We start from the raw sequence: 25,764 nt of genomic DNA on the forward strand, positions 1-25,764 counted from the left end.
GTGTGAAATATCTGTAATTGTTCAGACAACTATGTTAGTCCAAAAAGTACATTATCTACAGAGTAAGAAGTATAATGTGTCCTATGTCATCCTGGGTAGTTTTCATCAAGGTAGCATGCATTTTTCTCCCAATTCACGGGGTAGACAATGTATTTGTAATGCACTGATTTCACTTTGTTACCATAACAATAAGGTGGTAGCTTGTCCACAAGATCTTGATAATATTTTACAGCTAGGTGATTCTTTGTACTCAGAAATTGTTCAACAATTACAAAAAACCCACAAATTGTACTCTGATATCTTAATGGTTGAAGAATTACCCAGCAATGTAAATGTACAGTCTGTCGAATACATGGTGAGAAAAGGTAGACTTTTTATGGGGATGATAGACTGTGATTCAGATGTTCCCCTACCTAACTGTATGAAAGTGGCAGATGCCTTAACAAGAGCACTGACAGTCGACAGCAAATATTTACTGATAGTCAATAATTTCTGCATAGCTCTGATGCGTAATAATTCAGGACAGTACTTTGTATTTGATTCACACAGCCGTAACCAACAAGGCCTACCCGTACATGATGGCACAAGCATATTTATGTGTTTTGAAACCCATGATTATTTGGTCAAGTATTTGTACACATTATTTGAACATTTACATTGTAATAAAAGGACAGCATATGAGTTACAAGAAATGATCATCAGTCGTGCAAGTACTATGTGTCAGGAATCTTTCGATCAACAAGATGTTAAAATGATGAATTACTTTCAATACCAGTTTCAGAAACAACATCTGTGGCAACAGCAAAAATATAGCCAACAGAATGATAATATTGTTAATGTTGCAATGAAACTTGACAATGGAGTACAACCACCAGTGTCTACCAGTTCTAAAATTAAAGACAACTGTGGTAAAGATCTTAACAGGAACTACAAGAGAACAAAGAAGCAAGACATTGATAACAGTTCAAGGAACAGCCCAACAAGTGACAGGCATGGTGGTAATGTGCTTAAACATATGCTTGGCAATCAAACGCTACAAGGAAACACATACATAAACAGTGATCGTAGTACGGTGTTGACACAAATTCAAACACAAACTGATATTGTATGTAATACAAACAGAAAATTTGATCGTAAAGCTTATAACACAGAGTTGAAAAGGACATTAAGAAAACCAATTGTACCAAAGCCAAGATTTGATCGTAAAGCTTACATGAGACAGTACAAAAAGGAGCAAAGACAAAAGGAAAAACAAACCACACAAAATGAAATCCAAAATGAGAAAAAAACAAACGGTAAAAATTACCAACGAAATTACAACAGGAAACAAAGGGAAAAGTCATGTGAAAAGCCCATGTACTGTAACAATACAAAGTTAAACAGGTTTGTAACAGCAAGTGCAACCAGCAGAACAGATGTCAATTCAACATGTTCAACATTAGACAACTGTAAGCAGGCATTTCTAGACGCAATTTCACTGGGCCCCACATATGTGTGTTCATCATGTCATCAGACTTTGTTCAAAATGTCTGTTTTTAAAGCAAGCTATTTATCTGAAAACCAAAAGTTTGCAGAATTGTCTTTAACGGGTTATAAATCTGTACACAACACTGAATGGGTGTGTAGAACATGCTATAACGCTATACGTTCTGGACAAATACCCAAACTCTCAGTAAAAAATTATATGAGTTTTCCTGACATACCAACAGAAATGACTTTGCATCAGTTAGAGGAAAGGTTGATAGCACTTAGGATACCATTCATGCATTTAAGAAATTTACCATGTGGTGGTCAACAATCACTGACAGGTGCAGTAGTAAACATACCAACAGACATAAACCCAACTGTGAGAGCTTTACCGAGAATGCCAAATGAATCTGATACTATACCTGTGAAATTGAAAAGAAAACTGGCGTTCCGTAGCAGCGTGATGGATGAAAACATAAGACCAAACAAAGTGCTTGCTGCTTTAACTTGGCTTATGAATAATAGTGACCTCTATAAGGAATCTGGTGTTCAAGTTGATGAAACATGGTTGAACAAAGTTACTACTGAAACAGAGGATGAAATGTCTGCATTTGTTGATATACCCAATAGTGGCTTGATATCAGATATACCGAAAGATTCTGACGCAGACAGTGATTGTGATAATTTCAGCGAGGTTGACATAAATGAAGGCCCTGTAGGCAATTTGGACACTTTACTTGAGGAAAGAGACTACACCAGCAGAGCATTGATTTTTGCACCAGGCGAAAGTCAACGCCCTATAAGTCTGTTTGAAGACATGGATGCAGAATATTTATCTTTTCCTACTCTGTTTTGTGGCCAACGGAGACGTGTTGACACCATTACATCATACAAAGGACACTACAGTGATATCTGTAAATGGGAATTGCGTAACATCGATAGACGGGTGGCAAAATGTATCCCAAATATTTTCTTCAAACTGAAAAAATTACAATTGAAACAAATAAATGACAAAGTTCAACTAGCTTTGAGAAGATGCAAGACTCAGGGTAAAAAGTATACAGTTAGTGATCTTCTCAACACTGTTAAAGTTTCAGAGATACTGAGACTTGATGATGGTTTCTGTATATTCAGAGATATACGAAATTCACCACCGTATCTAGAAAAAAGGAAAAAAGATGTATTTGCCATGATAAGACAACTTGGCTTACCTACGTGGTTCATGTCTTTATCTGCAGCAGATACACAATGGAAAGATTTGCATAAAATACTTGGTAAACTACTTCATAACTTGGATTATACAGATACTGAATTAGAGAGCATGGATTGGTGTACTAAAAGTAAACTTTTACAGGCAGATCCAGTTACTTGCGCACGGTATTTTGATCATAGAGTTCATCAATTCATCAATTTGGTGCTCAAAAGTCCATGCAAACCAATAGGTGAAATTGCAGACTATTTCTATAGAGTGGAATTCCAACAACGAGGCTCACCACACATCCATATGTTGGTCTGGATAAAAGATGCCCCAAACTATCAAAAAAATTCGATGACAGAAGTGACTGACTTTATTGATAGATATTGCTCTTGTTCTGCTGCTGTTGATGATACTCTTGAACAATATGTTTCTTTGCAGACACACAAACATACCAAAACATGCCGTTCTAAGGGTAAGCCTCTTTGCCGTTTTGGTTACCCAATGCCCCCCATGAAACAAACAATGATACTCACCCCACTTGACACAAATGAGTACGATACAAGTAAATTTGTAAATATGTATGCTACAATAAAGGAAAAACTTAATTCCATGAAATCTGGCTTGTGCATATCATACAATGACTTCCTTTCAAATGAAATGTGTGTTACACATGAAGAATATATTATGGCCATAAGGAGTTCATTACAAAGACCAACAGTCTTTTTACAGAGAAAACCTAATGAAGTACGTATCAACCCCTATATGACAAGCCTTCTAGCAACATGGGGTGCAAATCATGATATCCAGTTTGTACTAGATCCTTATGCTTGTGCTATGTATATTGTATCCTACATTAGTAAATCACAACGAGGAATGAGTTCATTGCTGGAACAAGCCTGTAGAGAAGCAAGGCAAGGTAATATGGAACTGAAAGGGAAAGTCCGACACATTGGCAATAAATTTCTGAATAATGTTGAAATTAGTGCCCAAGAGGCAGTTTATATTATCTTACAAATGCCACTGACACAAGCAACAAGACAAGTTGTGTTTATAAACACAGCACCACCTCCAGATAGGACATTCTTGTTGAAAAGTCAAAAAACTTTAAGAAATGAACCTCCTTCATCAACTGACATAGAAAGTGACAATGTTATAAAGCAATATGCTAGGAGGCCAGCAGTTTTACAGAGTTGGTGTTTAGCTGACTATGTTTCAAAACTGAAAGTCAAGTCACGTGCACTTGAATCGCCTGATATGGATGGAGTAACAAACAATGATGACAACCGTGATATATCAGACATGAGTGCATCTGATCACGAGATGACCAACACAAATATTAGCGCCAATGAACAATCTATAAATATCAAACTTAAGAATGGTGTAACCATTAAATCTCGAACAAACCCACGGGTTATACGTTTTGTCAACTATAATGAACAGAGTGATTTAGATAACTACTGCAGGGAACGATTAATGTTGTATACACCTTGGAGGAATGAGTCAGTTGACTTGCTGCATGGCTGTAATAGTTACCAAGAAGCTTTTGCCATAAATAACACAATAATAATACACAACATCCAACAATATGAAAATTATAACAAATGTTTACAAGACATTCATGAGGTTCCCAGTGACATACTAGATGATGAATTTGACCAGCTCGCCCCATATACTCAGCAAACTGAAGCCAATGACGAAGCAATAGGATCGGTACCCAGTGAACACTTTATTTATTTCGATCCAAATAAACCTGAACACTCGTACCATGATATAGGCATAGATATTGGTATGCATACAAACATTTCTGAGACTGACACAGGCACTCTTGCCGGGCGATTGCCAGATAACCAGTACTACGAATTACTAAGGTCTTTGAATGTAAAACAAAAGCAAGTATTTTATCACATTTTGAAATCAGTAAAAACAAATGAAGGACCATTGCATTTGTTCATCACAGGTGGTGCTGGTGTTGGTAAAAGTGTTTTGATCAAAGCAATTTATCAGTCATTACTCCGTTCTCTGTGTACTTCAGCTGGTGAAGACCCAAATGACCGTCGTATTTTGCTGCTAGCACCGACTGGGAAAGCTGCTCACAACATTGGTGGCTCTACCATTCATTCAGCTTTTAATATACCTGCCAGTCAAGGTTACATACATAAACCACTGCACACAGATAAGTTGAACACCCTTCGAACAAAATATTTCAATTTATCAGTTGTCATAATCGATGAAATCAGTATGGTTGGGCACAACATGTTTAATTTTGTCTGTTTACGTTTGCAAGAAATTAAAGGAAACAAGAATATATTTGGTGGTGTATCTGTAATTACTTTTGGTGACTTGTTGCAGCTAAAACCAGTTATGGATTCATGGATATTCAAAGACTTGTCAACAAACTATGGACCATTATCAACAAACTTGTGGAAGGAGTATTTCACAATGTATGAACTTACAGAAATTATGCGCCAAAAAGATGACATACATTTTGCACAAATATTAAATCGCCTAAGAGTTGGTGAACACACTAAAGATGACATACATGTCCTACAGCAAAGATTACTTCACAAAGAATCTGCACAATTGACTGATATTGTTAACCTATTTACAACAAATAATGAAGTGAATGATCACAATACAACCATTTTTAGACAAGCAAACACAGAAAAGGTTAATATACATGCCATGGATGCTGTGCTTGGGGATATTTCCAATAGTCTAAAAATGCGCGTTATCAACATGATACCAAAAGATCCATCAAAAACATGTGGTTTATTGTCAGAACTCCCACTTGCTCTAGACCTTCGTTATGAAATTTGTTCCAATATTAATATTGATGACGGTATAACAAATGGGGCTAGCTGTATTGTGAAAAACTTTGATTACAGAATGTCAAATACTTCAAATAACAGGCCAAGCATAATATGGGTACAGTTCATTGACAAAGCTATAGGTGTCCAAACACAGCAGAAATACAGGCACTTGTATAACCATCATATTTGTAATGATTATGTTCCAATTTTTGACATTAAACGTCAATTCAGTATATCAGTCTATTCAAAACACATCACTGTACTAAGAGTACAATTCCCACTACGACCAGCAGCCGCAAAAACAATTCATAAATGCCAAGGCGATACCCTTGATGAAATAGTGGTCCACTTAGGTACTAGGAAAACAGATCACATACATTATGTTGCACTCAGCAGAGTTAGAACAATAGCAGGCCTTCACATACGTACACTCAATGATGCCAAAATATCTGTGTCACGCGATGTTATCAGTGAAATAGAAAGGTTACGGAAAGATGCTTCACTACAGCTTTGTAATACACCCTTGGAGTCTATTAATGGGCATTGGAAGTTGGTGTATGTCAATGCTAGATCATTACACAAACACATTTATGACTTGAAGAGTGAACACAATGTATTGTCAGCAGATTTCATTGGTATAGCTGAATCCAGACTGTCCGATAAAGATCCAGATAACATGTACGCTTTAAATGACTATAAACTGTACAGAAGTGACCAACCCCACAAAGGACCACTTAGACCACATCTGGGCTTGGCTTTTTACTTAAAAGCAAATTTGATGGCAAAATCTTTACGTTGTTACTCATCTGACACCATGGCATACTTTATGCTAACAACTGACCACCAACGTCATGTTGACCTCCAAATAACAATATTTTACAGATCACCAAATACTTCTATTGAAGCCTTCCAATGTGAATTCGATAATCACTTTTTCCCTGTATTAAGTATATGTCAGCCATTTATTTTAATGGGTGATTTTAACGTTGACATTTCAACAGCATCTCATGCATCAAAGGCCTTTGTTGATTTCATTAACTCCCGTTGCAACTGTCAACAATTTATCTCTGAACAAACAACTGATTATCACTCTACTTTGGACCTCATATTCTCAAATGTACGACTTTTACATAGTGGCACATTGGAAAACGCTTGGTCGGATCATAAGTTCATCTATGCTATTATGTAAAACACAATCCCTCTATCCACCGGTCTGGAAACGCCTATTGTAAAGGTTGGCTCTATTAAGTGTTCTCTGCGTCTATCTACGACGCGAAGACAAAAATTATCATATCGACAAAAATTATCATTATAATATCGTGGATAGAGGGACTGTGTGAACAACAACCCCGCTTTCCCACAGTTGCAATTTTTGACACCATGTCACTATCATTTCTAATTGTTGTTTCTGCATTCTAACAGCTATTCACGAAAACAGCTGTTTTCTAACTGTTGTGTTGCCGCTTAGAGATTCTAGTTTTATGACGTGCACGTGCATCCGGCCACTATCCTGCAATGTACACAATTCTCCTATTTCAAAGTGTACCGATGTACAGCTGAGAGTTTATATAAACATACAGCTAAAAACAAAGCAATACAGGGAGATCTATGCTATTCCCAGGTACCTCGATATGATCGCTGCCAAATATGGCAACTCTCTGACGTAAGCATATATTATGCAGTATACGCTGACCATGATTAGTCGATCACCTAATGAGCAACTGCCAAATATGGCAACTCTCTGACGTAAGCACAGTATACGCTGACTGTGATTAGTCGAGCTTATCACCAAAATCTTCCGTACAACTTTCCATCCAAGTGCATTTCATGTTGCGGCTGTATTCCAGTGTAGGTGACGTTCTGGTTGGACGCGTCTCTCAAAGCTAGCAACCACTATCGGCAGCTACCAACCTAAAAATCCATACCAGCGGATATTATACAGCAGGTAAGCTTATTTCCACTTTGTGTTTCACTGTAAGACAGTATTCCACAGCTACCACCTTAACGTGATACAATAGAAAATGACTCAACAAGTCAGTTATCGATAAGACTTCGACACAAATATATTATTACTTTCAAGAGTCACGTTCGAAAATACACAATCTCGTACCCGTTTCCACAGTTATACGTTTTCAGTAGAACTTTGTCATGGTAGTCATACTTGGATGCTTTGGTGGCCTTGCACAAAACCACACGCAGAGCCTAACTTCCAAGTAAACAACGTTCCGCCTCAATGTATTTTCAGATCAGGTCACACTGCCGATCCATCTCTGGAGGTATGTAATTGTCTCGAAACTGACATTGTACGAGCAGAAGTACGGCCTCGTACTTTCATATTACGAGTGACGTATGCAAGCTATAAGTCACACATGCCTTTTGACCTAATTTTTTATGAATACGCCTAAGACTATGTTGTATTCCATGGATGAAAGATTTTTGTTTATGTGAAAGGATTTTACGACAAACGAACGCTTAGACACATTTTCTGTGTATATTCGAAACTCGGAAGTAGGAGCGGGTGTGAACTTCGTATGATTATTTTTTTGGTCGTGAGAGCGGGTTCAGTGCAGTGCGGAGGAATACTTTTAGGCTTTGACTTTCGGACGAGTCTGTACGTACGGGTCAAGACTGGAGACGACGCGACACTCTCTGACTTATTATACGCCACGATGGTAGACTTTACATTAACTACTACGAACATGACAATCTGAAGTTATCGAAACAGTTTCTCTTCTCAGGCTGAATTTAGTACGACCGAAAGCAATAAAATAAGGCCTGATACTGAGATACATTAACGAGAATGAAATCCGACAGTCAAAACACTTTATCTTCCGAATATCGTATTAATGAAAATCAAATGAAATCCGACGACCGAAAGTTTCTCTTCAGAATTTAGTATGACCAAAAGCAATAAATAGCGCCCGATTCTGACGTATATTTACGTTTAGGCCTATGTCAAAGCCAAAAGAAATCGGACGGTTGAAACGGTTTCTCTTCCGAACAATACATGTTCGAAATACCTGTACGTAAGGCTGTGAAAACAAAAGTAACACTCTCATTACAGAGCTCATCGTAAATAATGATCAGTTAACGAGGTGTCAAAACTTTTCAAACAGCAATTTTTGGTGTGTCACTCTGCGCAAAACAATAGTAAGGGTGTTACCGTTTGCTTTGTGATAACCCGTCGAAACCACCCGGGTATAGAAAACTCAAACAGTCAAAACGAGAGCAAATCAGGCAAATAGTTGACACCTATAGAATATCTGACGTCGGCTTGGTTTATGAGATTGGCGACAGACCGCTGGAGACAATAAGTTTGGGCTCATTTTGTTGACCGCCGGTCGACCGCGATTGGTTTGTGGAGGGACCGTGGTTGTAATGCACTTGAACCTACCGCCGTTGTAAATCTTTTTTACTTTCTCGAATTCGAAAGTGCAATGATTTCACATACATAAAACCTGCGTGGCTCGCGAGTCAGCTTATGACCTCGAAATAATCTGATCACCACATTATGTTAATCACAGTGTACAATGAATAATATGAAGGATTTATGAGTTGGCGGGTGTTTTTGTGGCACCCGTGTGTACCTCATGTTGTACAGTCTATTTGAAAATGACCTCTACTCAACAATGATTTTAAAGACTAACATTTTTCTGACCTCGCATTCAACTTCAAGTTTTGAAAAAGCACATTATCGGAACCACACTATTAGGGATGGACCATTAGACCTTGGGAGGGGGGGGGGTGGCCACAATGAAATTGTGAATTTTTTTTTTTTACTATTGTAAATTTCTGAAATTTTTTTTTCCAATTGAGATTAGCTGTGCAAATTTTTTTTTTCAGAGTAAATTTTCAGATTTATAATTTTTTTTCGTTCGTCGCTGTCTGAAGATAAAGAGGGCAAAACATGTGGTGCCAAGCACCACAAGCGGCCACGCAAGCGGTCACTGGGAAGACGTCAGGAGAGGGGTGTCCCCCTGCTGCTGTTGGAGCTTTTGGAAAATAGAGATTAAAATGGTGTTATTTGGTGGCACTTGGGGAGTATTTTTGCGGGGGGTGGTCAGGAGGGGGTGTCCCCCTCCTGCTGTTGGAGCTTTGAAAAATAGAGATTAAAATGGTGTTTTTGGTGGCACTTGGGGAGTATTTGCGGGGGGTGGTCAGGAGGGGGTGTCCCCCTCCTGCCTTGGAGCTTTTGAAAAATAGAGATTAAAATGGTGTTATTTGGTGGCACTTGGGGAGTATTTTTGCGGGGAGAGGTCAGGAGGGGGTGTCCCCCTCCTGCTGTTGGAGCTTTTGAAAAATAGAGATAAAAATGGTGTTATTTGGTGGCACTTTGGGAGCATTTTTTTCGGATTACACATCTTCCTCTGAAACATGGTCTTCTTGCTCCTCAGTAGCTTCGTATAGTTTTGAAAATTGACTATTTTGGTTTCCTGGCTTCCCTTTCTACTGCGTGGTGAAATGCCTACATTCACCCCACCAAACATCATGCATATCTCATGATTTACAATTGATTTTGACAAGCTGAGAAGCTAAAATAAGCTAAATAATATGGTGAAATTTGCATATTTGTGTTTTTAGAGCAATTGTTGCCCTTTTTTGATCAACACATCTATTTTCTGTATGCAGCATGTCCAAATTGATTGATGTGTATAGATGTGTTGAAATTCAATATTTGTCTTCTTGGGCAATTTATGCCATTCATGGTCAAAAAATCTGTATTCTCTGAAAGGGCTTGTCCAATTTCTTTGAAATTTGCTACACAAAACGATTAACCATGCAGATTTATTCAGTATTTGCTATCGAGAAACTTTCAAAGTTGAACCCTTTTATGTGTTTTTGTGTTGGGATTTGTTGGATAGATGGCATTCTACGTAGTGTATTGTTGAATGTTAAAACATGTGTTGCTGTTGTTATTTGAGGCTGTTTTTGAGATAAAAAGAATGGAAAATGCCTTTTTAAAAGCAAAACAATACATAATGACTTGATATGTTGTTTTATCATTATTGACGTGTTTCTACTTGTTCACCCATTCTTGCATTCATAATTGTAATAAAATGCTGTGAAAAAAATGAAACTGATGTGGCCTGCATCTGTTTACCTTGATCTTAAAAGGCAAATACAACTTTCTGTCTTGACAACCATACCATAGTTTCAATGTTTTACCTAGTGTACCTGCTTGGTTTGTACGCAGGAAACAAGTAGAAAACAGGCTCTATAATTTCATAATTTTCAAGTGATCAGAATACAAAAGTCCTGAAAAGATAAGATAATCATAACTTCCAGTATAAGGGATACAGTCACTCTAAATGTATAAATTAAAATTAAAAATGTGCCGGGAGGATGTATAAAAATACAAAGTTGCTTCCTGTCGGTAAAATAATAAAAAAAATTCAAAATTTTAAAGATTTTTGCAGATTTTTTTTTTACGCCTTTGTCTTCTTATTTATTTTTTTTTTTATTTTGCAAACTAGTTTGAAGATTTTTTTTTCCTAACTTTCTGCTCTGAAAATTTTTTTTTTCTGTTTTTGACCACCCCCCCTCCCAAGATCTAATGGTCCGTCCCTTATTGGTGTGTATTGTTGAGAATACGGCCCGCCTATTGAATAATGTATAGTCAGGTCACTGTGGGGTCAATATTCCTGTTTGTCATCGCGGAACTTGCAGAAGCCATACAAGATATCGATGCTCGCAATCTGATTAAAATCAGCTGTAGTGATGTGCTCGGTATTTTCGCCCTTACCGTTGTGGTTGTTCACTTTCGCGTAGCCTCGCCTCACTACGAGGCGAGGCGAGTGAGGCGTAGTGAGGCGAGGCTACGCGAAAGTGAACAACCACAACGGTAAGGGCGAAAATACCAAGCACATCACTACAGCTGATTTTAATCAGATTGCGATGCTCGATACCTTCTATATTCAATTCGTTTGTTCGCGCTCCTGAACAACAAAAAAAACATCACTCAAAACCAACTCATCACATTCCAAACTTACCTAGCTACACTCAGTTCGGTAGATAAGTTCCAGGCATCAGTCGTAGTATAAATGCTGACGTCGATTTGTCGACGTCAATGAAGTCGGCGTCAACGTAATAATGTGATATTTATTTATTTGGCGTTAATATTAGAGGAAAATCACATCAGAGGGTGAATGACTTATGTATTACAATATCGTGGGTAAGCTAAACTGGCCGTTTTGTTTATCGCTATTATTGCCTACTCCCACCGTACCGCCCATCGTCTGTAACTTGCATGCGATGTTTGCACACGAACGAACGCCCAATGCCAGTCACTCAGAGTCGTCGGTTTTCTTGCTACCCAAGTTGAAATATATGCAATTATGAATGTCATTTTGAAAATTCACTAATGCATGCAATACCAATTACGATGAACCCACAATTTATTGTTGTTAAGATTTTGTCAACAGTGTTATAAATATAGTGCTGCAAAGTCAGTAGTAGGGCCTACCCACGTGAAAGACGTTTTGAACTCGTTCCCGTACTTGCTATATTCAAGCTGAAATCAGTCAAGTCATTTACGTGTTTATTTTGCATATTTGCTATATTTTAGCACCCGTACTCAGAACCCCACTTTGACATTCTGTTTGGCATGTTTCTACGTTCATTTCGAATCCTATTTTGTCTTTTTTTTTCAACGCTCAGTTCGACGCTGTTTTTGTTTTTCCACGCTCAGCTTGACGCTCACTTTGTCGATTTTGGGACCTGCATTACGTCACTCGTACTTTGAAAGTACATGTACGGCACATTACGTCACTCGTACGAGCTCGTAGGTCTGCTCGTAGTTCGTCCATTTTGAGACGATTAGATAAATGATCTCTGAGTACGATTTGGTGCCCATCACATGACTATGTAATATCTACGAACGTCACAACTTTTGCCAGATTACACACGATACAAAACGTGTCACTAGCCTTTCCCCCTCGATATCCTTCATTAAATGATGACAACGTTATTCAAATTCTGAAACACAGCGACATATTTTTGAGGCAACCTGCAGTGTGTCACTCTACTGCAACTCTGTATATTTATTACAATAGTACGGTTTCTCACTTTCAACATCACGCCGTCTATGACATTACCGGACATATTGACGACGCAATCGATACTCTCGCCACTGTCGCCCCCTTTGATGACACGGCAGCGCCGACAACATTATCGGGCCCAAACTTCTCTGCATACAAACTCGACGATTACCTTCTGACAAGTTCCATTTGGCACATTCATGCTTCACTCTTCTTCGAACGCATTTTGGGGCGAAATACTTTTCATAATACATGTTACGTTTTTTAATAGACATGAACACCGGCGAGAGGTTGCACTTGGACGTCCGTGACTCGAACTACACTGCAAACAAATACCCTGATGGACGACACCAAAGCAGCACGTATCAACGTACAACTGTTCAAGATTTGTTAGAGATGGACATGAACCGCTACCACTCAGTCCAAATACGGGCTATATTGGCATATTTCGGCCCAAAAATTACCAAAAAGAACTCTGACTACCACCGTGCTATCGTGGCGGACGAAACCGCCGCGATCATTATGCACGTTTGGGCAAGCGAAAAGCACGTCCCCCTCCTTTCAAGTAGCATCGGCAAGACATTCCTCATTGGGCCGTCCCTCTATCGCAGACAGGATGGTTTCTCCATAAGCCAAGGAACAGCCCTTGCTATGAACAGGTCACCGCTGAACCTAACGATGGAGGTTCAGGAAAAAGTTGACCGGATGACGTCCTACCTGAGCGGACAGGCGCATTCACCTCACATATCTCCCCTCGCTGATGTTATGCACGAACCAGATGGGTACTTTAACATCGTTGTGAAAATCGTGCGGGTGAGTATCACTCATTATTCTGTTGACAATTACACCTTTTCAATCATATACCAAAATATTCCCATTGTACTTGAAAAACATCTATGGCATCTTTATTCCCTTGTACCCTCCCTACTCATGGGCAAGCCCACTGGCCATATATGACCTACCACTCCATGAAGACCCAGCGACGCGGAAAACGCTACACCCATGAAAACGAACGTCACGGTCAGATCACAAACGTTACTGGTGCAGTAGTCCTGCATCAAAAGTCAAATTTAGTTGTATGCTAAAACACTATATTTAGAGCATAGACATCGCCTACAGTACTAAATTACTGATTTCCCTGTCTGTCTCCTTGAACTTCCTGTTATCAGGCCGGATCGAACCGTTACAACACAAAGGCTTCACTGATTACACGGGAGTGTACAACACAGTATACAGCAATAGCTAGCTAGATCAGGGACTGACTGACCCAACGTGTTTGGTGTTTAGACATTGTACATTTCCGTTCCTTTCTTTACCTTTGTTTCACTAATGGCTTCATTTTTTCACAACAGCGATGCTAGTCAGCCTTTCACATGGTCATATATTGTGAGGTCATTGCTATATTAAACTCCTCACATCTTGAGAGAAATCAATATATAGCTTGTGGCACCAAATATCATACCCACTCACTCACCATTGGCTTTCTCTAAAATATTCCAATCACAACATGTTTGACTTGCTTGCTGTTCCATCTTGATTTTATCTAGTCAATACAACATGCCTTGCCATTCGAAAAAATAACTCTGACTACTTAGATAAATATATAGATACATACACTCTGATACATAGATTTGACCTGACTTTGAAAAATTATTCCTTTACTGGCAATCACAATTTCATCTGTCTTAAAACAACAGTGCATTGTGATACAAGACTATAAATCTCTCCTGAAGCCACAATGACAGTTGTTTTCACTGTGTACTGCTACTTTTCTGAAAACGCTAACATTATTTAATTGCATTGAAATTATCTAATCGCATCTAAACCTTAGTGAGCTAATTCACTAACATTTCACATTTCAATTGTACATTACAGGTCCAGCCAGTGAAAACCACCACAGGTGGCCTACAGGTACAAACGCTTGTTGTAACAGACGGCACTGACCAACAGAAACTCACAGTCTGGTGTGAGCTCACTGGGAATCCCCTTTTTGTTGTCAACCAAGCCATACTGGCAACAAATGTGAAGAAGGCTGCAAATAGACCACGGATAACAACGCGACAACGCACACACATTGAAGTGAGTATCACACTTACAAACCCATTCATATCTATCTTACCGCCACACATTACTTATATGACTGCATGTTACCATTTCAACGAAGGAAACTATACAGTAATCAAATCACTTATAGGAAGACGACCACTCCCTGAGTAGTAAGTCGACTTCTCCTATTTATTTACGTTAAACTCGTCTGGTTCATACATTAGCTAATCATAACAAATTGCAGTCTGCTGGCACCATGACACAATCACTACACTTTCACATTTATTTACAGGAGGTCACCCAACCTGACCATCTTAAAATGGTACCCATAGGACCAATAAAAGATGAACTTTCTGATGACTCTGACAGCGAGACAAACTGGACTAGTGCCCAAATTGAAGGCCTGACATCCCTGAAGAAAACACTGGTATGCAATAATCCTCAGTGTGCTGGTGTCATAGATGAAACCAACAGGTACGACATGTTTATACACCTCTAGACTGAATATTTATTACCGCCAAATTCAAAATAGCTTGCAGTTTCTCTGTGTACATGTGATAAAATAAACGACTACCATGAAAGGAAACATTGAGTTCACAAATTTTAATGCCGCCCTTTATTTTGCAACAAATTAAACTCCTCAAATGTTCACATTCCCACTATTACACTACAAATGTAGCATACTTATTTTCAATCAACTTGCGCTGCAAGAAGTGTATGATACTTTTGCCATGATAAGACAATTGGAATCTAGTCTTTCACAGTGCAGGCCATCTTTGACATTCTATAACTTTGTGTTCTGTAAGCTCAATATCTGAAGATAATAGAACATCTCCCTGTGTTTCTTATAATATAAAATTACCCCTTCTCTGTGTGTCATTACAACTACATGTACAGAGTGAGTTTGCTGACTGGTATCTGTTGACACACCATGTGAGTTGAGTCAACACCAGACATTATTTGTGACCAGACTAGACTGGACTTAGTAACCATGAACGTGACCTTTGCACACTTACAGGAACATGTGCACACCTGCTCAACTCACAAATTGAGTGAGATTAACCATGTGTACATGCCACTAGTAAACATGTCAACATTCATCTTTATCTTACAAGATTGCATGTATATCTCTCTAAACAGATGCCGCTTCTGTAGAACTAGGAAAACACCCATGAACAAACCCGGCTACATCATAGATGTCATGGTAACCACAGCAACCACTTCTGAAATCATGACTCTCTTCCCAAAGGCCTCCAAACACTTCCTGGGACAACTGCACATCTCCACGTATGACAACACGCTCGATCAAGTACAGGAAAGCATAGCATCTAAACTAACCGAACCTCTTCAGATCAAGTATAAAAACTACCATAAATACATAACCCACATACGGTTATCGGATGGACACTGAGGCTTAAGCCTTCTTTCAGGGAGACATTCTCTTTTCTATAAACAGGATACCATGATACTTTGTACCTTAAGTTATGTTGTGTTATCTTTATTTTTGTTTTGTATCTGTACCAGTACGGTTAACAGATGGACACTGACATCCAAGTCAGTTCTCAGGGAGACGATCTCTTTTCTACAACCAGCATGCCATGATACTTTGTACCTTAAGTTATTTTTGTCTCGCATGTGCCACATACGCCTGTCAGATAAAAGTTAAATTTAGTTGTATGCTAAAACACTATGTTTAGAGCATAGACATCGCCTACAGTACTAAATTACTAGCTAGACCAGGGACTGACTGACCCAACGTGTTTGATGTTTAGACATTGTACATTTCCGTTCCTTTCTTTACCTTTGTTTCACTAATGGCTTCATTTTTTCACAACAGTGATGCTAGTCAGCCTTTCACATGGTCATATATTGTGAGGTCACTGCTATATTAAACTCCTCACATCTTGACAGAAATCAATATTTAGCTTGTGGCACCAAATATCCTACCCACTCACTCACCATTGGCTTTCTCTAAAATATTCCAATCACAACAAGTTTAACTTAACTCTTGCTTGCTGTTCCATCTTGATTTTATCTACTATACAACATGCCTGAGGTTCAAGTCCGCTTTCAGGGAGACATTCTTTTTTCTACAAAAAGGATACCATGATACTTTGTATCTTAAGTTATTTTGTGCTATCTTTATTTTTGTTTTGTATCTGTACCAGTATGGTTAACAGATGGACACTGACATCCAAGTCAATTCTCAGGGAGACGATCTCTTTTCTACAACCAGCATGCCATGATACTTTGTACCTTAAGTTATTTTTGTCTCGCATGTGCCACGTACGCCTGTCAGATAAAAGTTAAATTTAGTTGTATGCTAAAACACTATGTTTAGAGCATAGACATCGCCTACAGTACTAAATTACTAGCTAGACCAGGAACTGACTGACCCAACGTGTTTGATGTTTAGACATTGTACATTTCCATTCCTTTCTTTACCTTTGTTTCACTAATGGCTTCATTTTTTCACAACAGTGATGCTAGTCTGCCTTTCACATGGTCATATATTGTGAGGTCACTGCTATATTAAACTCCTCACATCTTGAGAGAAATCAATATTTAGCTTGTGGCACCAAATATCCTACCCACTCACTCACCATTGGCTTTCTCTAAAATATTCCAATCACAACAAGTTTAACTTAATTCTTGCTTGCTGTTGTTCCATCTTGATTTTATCTACTATACAACATGCCCGAGGTTCAAGTCCGCTTTCAGGGAGACATTCTTTTTTCTACACAAAGGATACCATGATACTTTGTATCTTAAGTTATTTTGTGCTATCTTTATTTTTGTTTTGTATCTGTACCAGTACAGTTATCAGATGAACACTGACATTCAAGTCAACTCTCAGGGAGACAATCTCTTTTCTACAACCAGCATGCCATGATACTTTGTACCTTAAGTTATTTTTGTATCGCATGTGCCACGTACGCCTGTCAGATAAAAGTTAAATTTAGTTGTATGCTAAAACACTTTATTTAGAGCATAGACATCGCCTACAGTACTACATTACTAGCTAGATCAGGGACTGACTGACCCAACGTTTGGTGTTTAGACTTTGTACATTTCCGTTCCTTTCTTTACCTTTGTTTCACTAATGGCTTCATTTTTTCACAACAGTGATGCTAGTCAGCCTTTCACATGGTCATATATTGTGAGGTCACTGCTATATTAAACTCCTCACATCTTGACAGAAATCAATATTTAGCTTGTGGCACCAAATATCATACCCACTCACTCACCATTGGCTTTCTCTAAAAATTCCAATCACAACTAGTTTGACTTAACTCTTGCTTGCTGTTCTATCTTGATGTTATCTAGTCAATACAACATGCCTGAGGTTCAAGTCAGCTTTCAGGGAGACATTCTTTTTTCTACAAACAGGATACCATGATACTTTGTACCTTAAGTTATTTTGTGTAATCTTTATATTTGTTTTGTATCTGTACCAGTACGGTTAACAGATGGACACTGACATCCAAGTCAGCTCTCAGGGAGACAATCTCTTTTCTACAAGCAGCATGCCACGATACTTTGTACCTTAAGTTATTTTTGTTTAGCATGTGCCACGTACGCCTGTCAGATACATACAGAGATCCAAGTCAGCTTTCAGAGAGAACTTTTCTTGTCTATAACCACAATGCCATGATACTTTGCACCTCAAGTTGTTCGATGTCATTTTTATTTTTATTTTGTATTTGTTGATATTCATTCAAACATTGTTTTTTACTGTTTATTAATTTGTTGACATTAAATTATTTTGCATTGATAATCAATGTATTTTGTGTTCACTTCTCAAGTCTCTCCATAGAGCTCCCTCTGCTACGTCTCACTCAACACCTTATTAACCCTACACAGTTTCACGTTACAGAAGGGCCTTGAACATAAAACATCAGATCAAACGAAGTCCCTTAAAACAGAGCAGTGTCAGTCTCATTATTGGTCCATTCAAGTTTTACAGTGAATTCATCATAGACTTTGTACTTCATTACATTGTCAGCCATTGCTCTTCCCACAATTCCATTCTCTGAATTATCATAAACCTGGTGATGTACAAATTAGGGCTTTTCGATTTGTTGCAACTGTGGCACCCTAGCATTCACATTGTGTGCACATTAGGTAAACATATGCTAGGAAAGCTAAATACTGCACGCACAAAAAATATTCCATTCATTCGAGCGTTGTACTCGTTTACTTTCTTTATTTTCCAAATTTGTATACTTACTATGGTCAAAATTTCTATCACTACCATGCGTTGCCAATTCTGTGCTGCTTACATGATATTCACAGGGTTGTGTCATTTGAAACTGATACATGAACTCTCACATGGTCACCAAATAAAGCCACAGTAAATACTTTGTTTTCATCCGAGTGACCTACCTTTTTGGAGATTTTTTTGGGGGGTGGGAAACTTTTCCCTGAAAAGTTGACCATCGGTGGCGTAATTTATTTACAGAAACAAGGTGTGGCTTTAACCCTCTCACCCCTCCTTTTCTGTGCACAGGTCCAACTTCACCATAGAAAACAATGAGTTTGGGTCTAACTACAGTGGTTAAAGGGTGAAACTTTGCAACGAGACCCTCGCATACAGCAGTCAGTTTTCACTAATTGATCATGCAGTGACATGCAACAGTACTATACACACATGCACCCCTGTTGATACTCTGTCTCACGCTAGGGCCTCGCGTTCTCACTGGCTATTCTGGCTTTGCCAGTTCTGGCTTTCCTGACATCATAGAAAAAATGAATGACAGCAGGGTAACAACCACAGCCACTAAACAGGGAGCCTTTGCATGGCAACCCTAACTAATAGTCATTCTTTTGGCATTTTGGCTAACTTATCACAAGCGCGGAGGTTTTCATGTACAGTGAAGGACAGCGCCAAGGTCATTTTATTTAATTACATCACAGTGAAATAGTATTCATTGAGTACTTATGGAAGGACCTGTTTGCCGAATACGCATCTACCAGTGTTCACTCATTTTTGCAGCTTGTCCAATTCAGCATGTAGATTTTCAGGATCACTACAATTTTGAAACAGATGATGTGTCTCGGTATTGTCAGTACTTTCAGTTCAGAACTAATTTAACCATCAGTATGATAATTGACCCACTGTTCAATCTTTCCATTTACTCCATGATAATTCATCTTTTCAATCAATCTAGAGAGTGGTACTTCGAAAGTGCTAGAAACATAGATGGGACTCAGCGACTGTGAAATGATTTCTTGTATTTGATGAAAACAATGCTTTGGTCACTACAGCACCAATGTCTTCTCTCTGATGCACAATCCCTTTAAAATTGAATGCAGAGGCTACAAATTACTATATCCGTTTGATGTTTTCGTTCCAAACAGAAATATCTTTAGCAACACTCTGATATTCCATCACAGCACAAACATTACAAAAAACTTAAAAGAATCATACACTGACTTCAGGACTAAGTGCTGTGCACTGGCTTGACATGTTGACATTTTAATTGCACAAGAAAAAAATCAAAAACTAACCAGACAAAGCACACGTCAATAATGACTGCTTATTTTCCTCCACTTGTGGAAGTGAAAATGCATACATAGATCACACAGTGTGACACACTCTGACAGGACTGTTCGTCTTGTTGAGAAACAGTTTCCAATAAAGGCAAACAGATCTGCAGCTTTATAATCAGTATTTTAATTGAGTATCAAGATATCACAAACCAACGTTGTGATCATCATCGTCTAGCTGTTATAAGTAAGCATGTGTACATTGGTGGCCCATCCAGTTCCGCAGAAATCAATCAATGTCATGAATAAACTAAAGTGACACCTTTCATAAATATATCCGTTCAATATCCAAAGACAAACAGGGCTCTCCATGTCAGGAAAAAACTTTGTATACCTGTCAACAAATGCACTGAGGAGCAACAGTGTCATCATTGACGCTATTTTTTCATTTTACTTTGGCCCCCATGTTTTGGCCTCTTACCACTGTCACTACACATTTTACACAATGGTCTAACAACACTGTACTCTGATCGGAGTGAAGTTATATAGTCATCATTCAGAAGGCTGTCTTGTACTTGTGTGCACGTTGACTGTCTGAGTTAGACACATTGCATTGAACACTACAAATTTCATGTTGAACTCGCTGCAGACTGACACCTCAGATCGTACTTTAACATCGACGCAATCATGTGTTTTGTCATTGCCGTTATACTTTCAATGCAATTTCATTCAATCGGATGCAACGTCCATCTGCTGTCACGATCTTGTTGAACAAATCACCAAACATAATATCAGGACAAACACTGAATAACGTCTTTGGAAACTAACTGTTGGCCATCACGTCGAATGTTGGCAATCAAATTAATACCGGTACTCATGATGTGACATGTACTAACCTTTACAAAACGAGAAAATTTCTGGCCAAATCGACCCACTTTGTGTCGTGATTCGCCAAATTCAGACATCACAACAACGTGTTGACGGTCAACTAAGTCCAAACACGTCGGAAGTCTCATTCAAAATCCTGTGCCCGCGAAAACCCGACAAAGTGTAGGGCGCCACTAGCGGCAGTACTAAAAATATTTATAATGCGGTAACAATTTATTTTTCTTCCTGGCCTAAGTTGTTTTTTTTCTTACCTAAACTTTTATTGTAGATATAAAAACGGGCAGGATACAGGACGCGGCACTCCTATGAGCCTTTGTTCGAATGATAGTTGCTCACCGTATCCCACATTTCCAGCGTCAGCAAATTATCTTCGGTTAACCAATTGAGTCCTGTGACAGAAAGGTCTCTATAGCATTATTCGAAACCTGTTATAATCATGACCGCAACTCTACGTCATCTTCATCGGCTAACAATAAGCCTATCAAGGTCAAAAACATTCAACAGCAATGCAACTCAATGCATGTATGTATACATACATGCATGTATGCATGTGTGTGTGTATGTATGTATGTATGCATGCATGCATGTATGCATGCACGCATATAGTGTATGTATGTGTGTGTGTATGTATAGGCGAATGTCGTCTACATGTTGCAAGGAGTATAACTTCAGTATACTCATTCTGTTCTACCACATCACACTAAATGTTAGCCAAGTTTCATTGATGCTCTATTTAATATTATCAGTTTATGACTATATAGTTTTGTGTACTTAGTATTTCCAAATTATTTTTACATTACATTTATTGTTATTTTTGCCATTATATATTTATCTTTATACCAGTGTTTTTTGTGAAGCCATACAACTTCCAGCCAATGTTCTTTTTACAATTCACTGTTATTCAATTTTGCATCGTTTTAGTAAATATATTACAGTACATTACTGCTTCATAACTTGTGTGTGGTTATGTATGTGTGTGTACATTCAAATTAGAATGCATTATATACATTTTATAAATATAACACCAACAGGCTCAAACCACAACAAATCAACCAACCAACATGCCAACAGTCCTACCCACCTTTCAATACTTCATTAAAATACTAAACTACAAATAAAGAAAGGTCTTTTTTGTTGATTTTTACACTATGATGAAAGAGTGAGCATTTGAAAATAAGTATATTGGTAACATACAGCTCCACCTTCGGTATACAAGAATGGGGAAAGATGTTCGGGGATAAAAAAGACTTCATCAAATTTCACGAAAAAACAGACAGAAAAAGTTTGACCAAAAAAAAGTGGCAGACTAAAAAACCCCTGATGAATTGAGTAAAAACATAATGCGCTAGCTCATCAATCTTCCAAGACACCCCTAAAATCAAATGGTCCACCCCTGAAATAGTTGTGCACACAACTACTAACAGTGCAGTGTATCTCAATTGAAGATGTCAAGTAAGTTCATCTTAAAGGAAGTTCACAACAGTTACAATTGTTAGGTTGATCTCAAAACCATCATCCTTGTGCAAGTAAGTTTTGTAAGTTGTTACAAAAGTGAACGCATCAGATATACTGGAAAAAAACAATGATTACTTATCCCTCTAATTAATGGATGTACATGTAGGACCTTTTCAAGTATGCTGCCAGCTAAGTAACTGGCAGAGTGTACCATTATTTCTTAGGGGTGGTCGATAGTTGTGAGAGACTGGATATGCATATTTATGGAAGAGGACTAGCAGTAGACAAAGTGCGCTTGTGACAGTAGCTGTTTTAATGGCATATCACTTTTTGGAGGATTGAAAACTACCAGTAATTCATAGGACAGTTTGTTTCTTTCAAATTACTGCAAGAATACCACTAGCACTGGACGCCCCCGGCGGTGGCAGTCCCCGGGTTGGTGGGTACCCATGCTTGTTACCCAAGTTTGAAAAGTACCCCTTTCCTAGAACATTTCTGAGAAAAACACCCCCTATTTGTGGCAAATCTGGGAGAATTAGCTGTAAAAAACATACCCTTATTTTCGAAATCTAGGAGGTTAGTATGTTGACTTCCAGGGTTGACCCTGGAGGTTGACTTTGTATACATGTACATACATCACAAATGTTTGTCCTCACCTGATTTTAGTCACATTCATACACAATCATCTTCCTTATCCGTTTGGATCTGGAGTTCATATAGAGAACTCCAGATCATACAAACAAACGTACGGTACTGTTTTTCATTTTCTTTGTGAGTGAGACTAGACCAGATTTAGTGTCCTAGGGAGATTATGAAAGGACAACCTCTAATCTCGGAGGTTACTCTGAAAAAGTACCCCTTTTTCTCGATTTCACGGACCTAGAATCTCCGAGATGACTGAAGAAAAACACCCCCTTTTCCGTGAATTTGGTAACGCGCATGGGTACCCACCAACCCGGGGACTGCCACCACCGGGTGGACGCCAAGAGATCAGTGACATCTTTTGAGAAATTGTGCCATTTCTGAAGATGTCAAAGACATATTCACTCCATGCAATGTTCCCATGCAGGATTTCTTGAATTAATACATTGTTGAACTTAGTTCAAAGTGTTGAGAAAACAAATTTTATGACTTATTGAACTTGCACATTGTTAAAATTGGCAAAAGTGCTGTCTAACGGCAAAATTCAGGCCCTGACACCTTTTGGGCACCCCTAAAAAATAATAGTTTAGTGCACTAGGTACTTCCGTGGCAGCATAATGGTCCTACATGTATATTTAAACCTCTCTGTGTATCTAGTGTAAATGTAACATTAGTTGAATGTTATGTATTCAGTCAGTGTCATGAGAAATTAGGAAAAGTTTATTGTGTGTATTTGGTTGTCTGAAATTATCACATACCTATAAAAGAAGAAAACAACTTATCAGATTGATGTAACACATTTACTCTGGGTACCAGTATAATTACCTCTTGTATCATTACATCCAGCTGTCACTCTCCATGTCTATATTATCACTCTGTGCCAGTCTGTGTATGTCAGTCTATCAATTATTATTGTTTATTATTACTATTATTATAGATCTTTATTTCAAAGTGAATTCTCCATATAAGAAAAATTCAAAAGACACACTCAAAAATTCATTTGTTCCCAGGGATATATCCTTTTGAACAGACAGTTGGACTACATACTTTAAATTTACAAATTCCATGACCCATCTGGCTTACCACATGTCATTAAATGTGGGTAAAGTGTCATTCACGCTATGGTTCTTACATATCTCAATTTGTTTTCAAAACTATATGGGAGCGACAGTGACATTGTCACTATTTTTTTAATGCTGATTATACTCATATCGGTTTTGTTGATAAGCTTTACTATGTATATCATTGTGATTCAGAGATTTAAACCTGAATCTGTACTTGATACTCAAAAAAAGCGAAAAATTGCCCAAAAGTGTCAATAGGATTGTTTACTCCCTAAAGCATGTTGAAATGCTGAATAGTCACCTGGGCATGTGGGTTTATAGATACTGAGACAGCATTATTGTTGACAAGTGAATTTTAATACAGACAACCTGTAATATAGAAATGGCTGTTAGCTGGTACTACAAATGACATACATGTAGAAGAATGCAACTGCTCAACTGAGGTGGCCATTCCCTGAGCTTTATTGCAGGCATGTTTTGAAAATGATTTTTACCAAACACAAAGAAAATCACCTACAAAATTGCAATATAAATTTCCAAGTATTACACAAATTTGCAAAACTGCATTGGGTTTACTAAAATACCTATAACCAGGTGTTAAATGTAATTGATTTTTGGCACCACGTTTACATTTATTCCTACTCATTTTGACATGGGCAAAAAAAAATGAAATTTGACTAAATCTTCCTCGCACAAAATATCAGAGTAATAGATGAGGACTGAATATATTCACTCCAAACTTGAATAACTAATAGGGTACCACAACAATTAGTTTGTTATGTATGTATTTTAACTGATGCAAGTCGACGGTGCTTTAGATAGGAAATATGGCTTCCTCGAGTGGATAATTAGTCCCAACGGACACCGTCCTGGGGGACTTCTAGGTTTGGTCATGTCTGTCCGTCCGTGCGTGCGTGCATCCGTCCGTTCATGCAGATATCTCAGAGATGCCTGGAGCAATTTTATGCAAACTTGGTACAAGGATTACTTCATATGTCATACAGATGCACGTTGATTTGTTTTCTGATACAATCCAATATGGATTATTACGATTTTTATTACGATTTTTTCATGTACAGAGCCATAACTCAGGCATATCTCAACCGATGTTATTCAAACTTGGTACAAGGACATTGACCAATATCATACATTTTTTGCGATACGATTCAATATGGCCGCTAGGCGGCCATTTTGTTAAGATTTGTTCATGTACAGAGCCACAGAAGGTGATTCTATCAAACGTTTGCCTAACGGACAACCATGATGATAACCAGTACATAGAGTAATATAGCTACAGAGTGAAATCTTGGCTCAATCAGGCTGCTTCAAAAACATATAACACACTTAGCAAATCGACATAAATAGACGATGTAAAAAGCATATTGTCAAGTTTCAAAGATATATCAAAGAAATATTTTTCTCAGTGTATTAAGCATTATATAGTCTTGCAGCCATTCAAAAGATGATCAAAGGTTGGGTATCACCACAAAAGTTACACTCTGAGGAGAGTTTCTTTCTGCATCTTTGTAAATTATTGAAAATTCATACTGGATACATGTATTTAATATATCTACATCAGTTGTTTGATAACATAAACTTGAAATCCAAGTTTGTGATGTTTATATACAATATCAAATGTCTGCAAAACTCATATAAAGTTTCAGTCA

At 38.1% G+C, this 25,764-nt stretch overlaps 1 protein-coding gene across 2 annotated transcripts; it reads left to right on the plus strand.

Annotated features, from left to right (window-relative positions):
* The first annotated feature begins 7,187 nt into the window (after window positions 1–7,187).
* LOC139126149 (uncharacterized) lies at window positions 7,188–18,340 on the plus strand. 2 transcript variants are annotated; one of them, XM_070692199.1, is made up of 6 exons: window positions 7,188–7,420; window positions 7,721–7,751; window positions 12,784–13,325; window positions 14,388–14,591; window positions 14,851–14,985; window positions 15,699–18,340. In XM_070692199.1, the coding sequence occupies exons 3-6, from the start codon at window positions 12,786–12,788 to the stop codon at window positions 15,711–15,713; spliced, it is 894 nt and encodes a 297-aa protein (XP_070548300.1). In that variant the 5' UTR covers window positions 7,188–7,420; window positions 7,721–7,751; window positions 12,784–12,785; the 3' UTR covers window positions 15,714–18,340. The 2 variants fall into 2 exon arrangements, with proteins under 2 accessions (XP_070548300.1, XP_070548299.1); XM_070692198.1 differs by lacking the exon at window positions 7,721–7,751 and having other exon boundaries at window positions 7,196–7,420.
* The last annotated feature ends 7,424 nt before the right edge of the window (window positions 18,341–25,764 follow it).

Source organism: Ptychodera flava (genome assembly GCF_041260155.1).
Source record: "Ptychodera flava strain L36383 chromosome 3 unlocalized genomic scaffold, AS_Pfla_20210202 Scaffold_26__1_contigs__length_13983176_pilon, whole genome shotgun sequence".
Classification (NCBI taxonomy): domain Eukaryota; kingdom Metazoa; phylum Hemichordata; class Enteropneusta; family Ptychoderidae; genus Ptychodera; species Ptychodera flava.